The sequence below is a fragment of the Vombatus ursinus genome, unplaced genomic scaffold (assembly GCF_900497805.2).
Source record: "Vombatus ursinus unplaced genomic scaffold, bare-nosed wombat genome assembly UNPS02014957.1, whole genome shotgun sequence".
Classification (NCBI taxonomy): domain Eukaryota; kingdom Metazoa; phylum Chordata; class Mammalia; order Diprotodontia; family Vombatidae; genus Vombatus; species Vombatus ursinus.
The window spans coordinates 238,201-244,205 of NW_020954735.1; the positions used below are offsets into that span (position 1 = coordinate 238,201).

Sequence of the window (6,005 nt, forward strand, 5' to 3'; positions counted from 1 at the left end):
CAGGATTTCCCCAGGATTTCCAATTACACCCTACCATTTGTCTTTCTGTATACATGCAGATGGCCAGGAGTTGATTATGTTCCCAATTCTTTGATCCATTGAACTAAAGTGATGACCCTTTTCTCTATTTCACTAGGGAGGGTGAAGGCACTGATAGGTCAAAACTCTTGCTCAAGCTTTCATCATGAATGAAGGACAGGGTCACCAGCATGAGGACTCCCAGACACTGGCAAGGAAACCCAGCGTCCTAGCTATAGCTAAATCCCCTTGTTCTCCATGGAATTAGATGTGTCTCTGAGTGGTCAGGACTACTAGAAAATGAAACATAAGAACAGGCTACTTAGAAGTCTAATGGCTCTTCTGCCCCAGACACTTAAAGACGGAAGACGTTCCAGGACATGACATGATTGTCTTGATTTCACCCTACCTCTGATGTGGCCTAGACAGACTGCATGCCTGAAGGGCACCACATAGTAGCAAAGACACAAGATTTGAAGTTAGAGGATATGGATTTGAATTCCACCTCTGCCACATACAGCTCATGTGACCCTGAGCAAGTCAATTCCCCTTTCTGGGCCTCAGTTTTCTCTTCTGTGAAATGATGGGGTTGAACTTAATGACCTTTCAGATCCCTTCCAGCTCTAAATGCTATGGTTCTGTGATGTGGTCAGAGGCAGAAACAATGTCTCTGATAGGATCAGAGAGATTTTCTTCCTTGGCAGGGGGCCCCACTTATTGAAAACTTCAGGCTGGCTGAGGGCTAATTAGGTTTATCTGCATGTATAAATTGAAAAAGCAATGGAAAGTGACCTAGAATCAAAGCCAGTGAGATAGCTTCTGCTAGCTTTTCCCACTTTCCTTTCTCTCTACGTTTAAAAAAATCCAGCCTAATAATTACTTCCAGGGCTGGGAGAGCCTTTTGCTTAACAGTTGACAGTGGGTTAGGAGGCATTTCTAATCATTTCCTTGGGGTTAAGGGGCAAATGTCTAACTCAATTTTGGTTTCCGCTAGATTTACATTTCCTGTCTTTCCCGAAGGACTGAGGTTAAAACACGCTGACTTCCTCCCTGAACTGTGTTTACTTATTCTCATGGAACCTAGAACACAGAATGTTGGAGCTGGAAGGAACCTTAAAGGTCAGAGTCCATTGCACTCATTTTGTAGAGGAGGAAGTTGAAGCTCCAAGACAGAAAGCGACTTGTTCCAAGTCACATGGTGACTATTACCAGGCCCCGAAAGAGTCAGAGTCAGAGTCAGAATCAGAACTAAAACCAGAGGCCTTGGCCTCCCAGGCCAGAGGGCTTTCCACTACAGTTTCCACTATAAGTTGCAACCTTTTCATTTTCTAGATGAGGAAACTCAGGCCCACTGGACTGGAGTCAACCTGGGTTTGATTTCTGGTTCTCTGACTCGCTAGTCATGTGACTAGTACATAGTAGTCACATTCCCTCTGTGAGAATCAGTTTCCTCTTTTGTGAAGTGGAGGATGTTGGGTTAGATTTGTAAGGTCTCTTCCAGTTCCAATGCTTTATGATTCTAGGGTGCTCCTGTGACCCCCCCCCCCTTTATCCTTGCAGGTCACCCTTGATACACAAAGGACTCAGGTAATAAGTAAGATGGAAGCCAATGATACCAGCATGGTACTTGAGTTCCTCATCATTGGGATCTCTAATTATCCTGAGTGGCGAGTTACCTTCTTTACACTGCTGCTGCTTACCTACCTGACCACCCTCCTGGGGAATAGCCTCATTGTCGTCCTCATCCGCCTGGACTCCCGTCTCCATACCCCCATGTACTTCTTCCTTGGCAACTTGTCTTTTCTTGACCTCTGCTATGCAACAGCCTCGATACCCCAAGCCTTGGTGCATTGCTTCTCTGCCTACCCCCTCCTCCCTTATCCATGCTGCTTTGCCCAAATGAGTGTCTCCCTCTTTCTGGCCTCAGCAGAGTGCCTGTTGCTGGCTGTCATGGCCTATGATCGCATGGTGGCCATTGGTGACCCCCTGAGATACACGCTGGTAATGAGCAGACCAGTGTGTGTCTGGCTAGCCACTTTCTCATGGGGGGCATCCCTCACACTCACCATCATGCTCATCTCTTCTCTACGACTCCGTTTCTGTGGTGCCAATGTCCTCAACCACTTTGTCTGTGAAATCCTCTCTCTGATCAAGTTGGCCTGCTCTAACACACACCTTAATGAGCTAATGATCTTGGCCACCAGTTTCTTTACCCTGCTCTTGCCCTTTCTGTTCATCCTCCTCTCCTATGCTCGCATTGCTGCTGCTGTCCTGAGGATCCATTCAGCCCGGGGCCGCCTCAAGGCTGTCTCCACCTGTGGCTCCCATCTGGTTGTGGTGACCATCTTCTATGGGGCAGCCATTTCCATGTATATGAAGCCTCAGTCCAAATCCTCTTCTGACCAAGATAAGTTCATTTCAGTGTTTTATGGTGCCTTGACGCCCATGCTGAACCCCCTCATATACAGCCTGAGAAATAAAGATGTGAAAGGGGCAATAAAGAAAGTGATGGGCAAAAAGGCATAGCTCCCATGAGTAGGTTCAGTCAGCCTAGAAAGCAATTCAGAACTATGCCCCAGAAGTTACCAAACTGTGCCTACTTTTTGACCCAGTAATACCACTGCTAGTCCTGTACTCCAAAGAGATCAAAGAAAGAGGGAAAAGATTTGTATGTACAAAAATACTTGTAGCAGCTCTTTTCACAGTAGCGAAAAATCCCTGAAAACTAAGGGAGAAGTACCCACCTATTGGGGAATGGCTAAACAAATTTTGATATATGAATGTAATGGAATGTTATCGCACCATAAATATGATTCTAAGGAAGATCTTTATGAACTGATACAGAGTGAAGTGAGTCAAACCAGGAGAACAATTTATACAATGACAACAACATACTAAAGCAAATCAACTTTGAGAGACTTTAGAATTCTGATCAATGCCATGATAGATCCCAATTCTAGAGGGCTGAGATGAGGCATGCTACTCATCCCTTGACAGAGAGGAGGCCTCAAGCTGGGTAGGGAGGCACATATTTTTGGATATGACCCATGAGGGAATTTGCTTTGCTTATCTATGTATATTTGTTTTCTTTTTCCCTTCCTTCCTTCTTTTCTTCCTTCCTTTTTTCCTCCTTTCTTTTTCCTTCTTTCTTTCCTTCTCTCTCTCCCTCTCTCTCTCTCTCTTCCTTCTTTTCTTCCTTTTTTGTTGTTCAATTGGGAGGGTGGGGGATGGGAAGAAAGGAAATTTTTTTTTTAATATTTAAAGGCATAGCTCCCTTCAACTTCCAATGTTCTGTAATAACATCAAGCACAATTCTAAGAAGCCATGGTGTGGTACCACAGGGTAGGTTTGGAATCAGAGGACCTTGATTCATATCCTAAGTCTGACACTTATTACCTGTACAGCCTTAGACAAATTGCTTCTCCTGACCTTGGCGTCTTCCTCTATAAAATAAGCTTCCTTCTAGCTCAGAATTATGTATTATTTTATCTTGCATGTTAAAGATAATTTAATGAATCTAATATTACACATAGGCAGAATAGGTGGATGCCTGCATAATGTGTGATGTCAGAGGCCCAATGAGGAGACATTGGTCCCAAATTATCTCACTCAATCAATACTTGAAAGATATATATAACCCTTTAGGAGTTCTCTCCACCAGCCCAGATTGTAACCCCTCCATCCCTCAGTAAATAGTCTTCAGAAGTTGCTGTGGCTGAAAGCATTCGTGACCTGGTGATCAACCTTCTGTGTGTCAGGAGCTAGGGACAATGTAGAGATGAGAAGGGAAAGGGGGAAAAATCATGTGTCTATCATTCTGTAGGAGTGTTTAGGAACATCAGAAGGTAGCCTGAAGTCTGGTTTGGGTCATTTGGTGGTCAAAAACTGGGCCTGGAAAGTGTTGAAGAAGGTATCTTGGAACAAAGATCAGTGATTGTGATTCTAGTGTGTTCTGCTCAGGGGTATATTGGTGAATATTCAATAACTGGATCTCTAGGGAAAATATATACATATGACACACTTTTAGGTTTAATCTATATTATTAACATTTTTGCTCCTCCTTTCCTTTTCTTTCTTTTTTTCCTTTCTTTCTCTCTGTCTCTTTCTCTCTCTTTCTTCCTTCTTCTCTTCTTTTTTTTTGTTTTTGTTCAATTGGGAGGGTAGGAGATGGGAAGGAAGGAAAATTTTTTAAAATGTTTAAAGGCATAGCTCTCTTCTACTTCCAATGTTCTGTAATAACATTGAACACAATTCTAAGAAGCCATGGTGTGGTGCCATGGTGTAGCTTTGGAATCAGAGTCATAAGTCTACACAATCAGCAAAACATTCAATCAAGTCCTGATCTGTAGTACTTATTGATTTCTAAGGTATAAATGCTCACATTGAAAATGTAACAATAGGATCCTGTGAGAGGGTGTGATCTGGCTCCAGTATGGCCCTGGTTTTGCTTGTGCATTGGTGTAAGATTAGAGAATTGGGCAACTAAGTGATGCAATGGATAGAACACTGGGCCTGGAGGTCAAGAAGACCTGAGTTCAAATCTAGCCTCAGACACTAGCTGAGCTGTGTCACCCTGGACAAGTCACTTCACCTGCCTCAGTTTTCTCATTTATAAAATGGGATAAACCATAGCTCACAGGGTTGTTGTGAGGACCAAATGAGGCAACATATGTAAAGTGCTTTTGTAAACCTTAAAGCTCGAAATAAATGCCAACTATCATGAAAGTATAGTGTTTAGGGGGAGTAAATTCCCAGTGAGAGTGGTTTCAGTGATTCTATTTGGAACTGATAAAACTAAGTGAGTCTATGCATACTAAAGTAGATGCAGAGTTTGGGTTCTCGAGTAGTATGTTGGTGCTCTTCATGAGATCAGAGAGCAAGAACAGAGATTATACAGGGAAGAATATTGTGATTGGACACTGGTTCCCTTCCATTCAGTGTCTACTGGCTTGAGTGAATTATGGTAAAAGTCTCTAGGATCAAATTCCATCCGGTACAGAATATCCAAATCCTAGGCTTCTGGTATCTTCCTGGTTTCTGTCTCAGGAAAGTATTGCTCTGTGGTAGGAAAAGAGCACTAGTGACCTAGGGCATGAGGTGTTGTGACATGCAAGCCACAATAAATGTTGATTGACTCAACTTGATTTGTGACACAGACTAGCCTGTCTCCTTTTCTGATCACGTGTTTCCTTGTAGATGTCTTTTATCCCACTTCTCACATAAAACTCATTGCTAGCAATATGCCGCTCTCTGCTAGCATAGCTTTAGGAACCCCACAGTCGTCTCCACACCATGAATGGCATTACAGGAGGATTTTAGTAGAAAATTCCATCTTTCCAATAAATGCTTAATTTCTAGTAGATTCCATCCAAGATAAGTGAAGTCTTGGCTGGATGATCATGAGGCCAGCATAGAAGAACCATAAATACTGTTGGGGCTGGCTGACCAAGCCTGCCTTAGTATTACATAAGCAGGAAAATTAGCTCCTCTGAGTACCTACCAACACACTTTGCTGGGTAGAAAAGCCACAGGGAGCTAGGCTGGGTCAATTCAACATACTCATCCATGTTATAGCACTGGATTTGATCTACCCAACCCAAAGCAAAGTGGCAAAGTACCCATTATCAGGCTTGTTTGTTCCACATAGAAACACAGGAGGTTAAAGCTAATGAAATAAAGGAGTGGAGGAAAAAGATGCAGGGAAACTAGTCAAGAAGCTGTTGCAATAGTCCAAGAAAGAGTTAAGGAAGGCATGGGGAAGTGAAGGGGAGGAGGAAACAGATACAAAAGACATTTTGAAGAAAGAGTCAAAAGAACTTGAATATTGGCAGGGGGAGAGGGAGGAGTCAAAGTTGACTTCTCAATTTCTAGCCTGCGTGACTGATAAAATTGTGGTGAAACTAATTTGCTGATATCCTTTGAAGGACCCATGATCTCATCAATATGAGCACTGCCTCTATGGATACAGATCAGAACCCCTCCATGCC

General features: G+C 43.1%; 1 protein-coding gene across 1 annotated transcript; it reads left to right on the plus strand.

Moving 5' to 3' along the window:
- Positions 1–1,617: 1,617 nt before the first annotated feature.
- Positions 1,618–2,544, plus strand: LOC114030314 (olfactory receptor 13H1). Its single transcript, XM_027845116.1, has one exon. It carries the CDS (start codon positions 1,618–1,620, stop codon positions 2,542–2,544), a length of 927 nt encoding a protein of 308 aa, XP_027700917.1.
- The last annotated feature ends 3,461 nt before the right edge of the window (positions 2,545–6,005 follow it).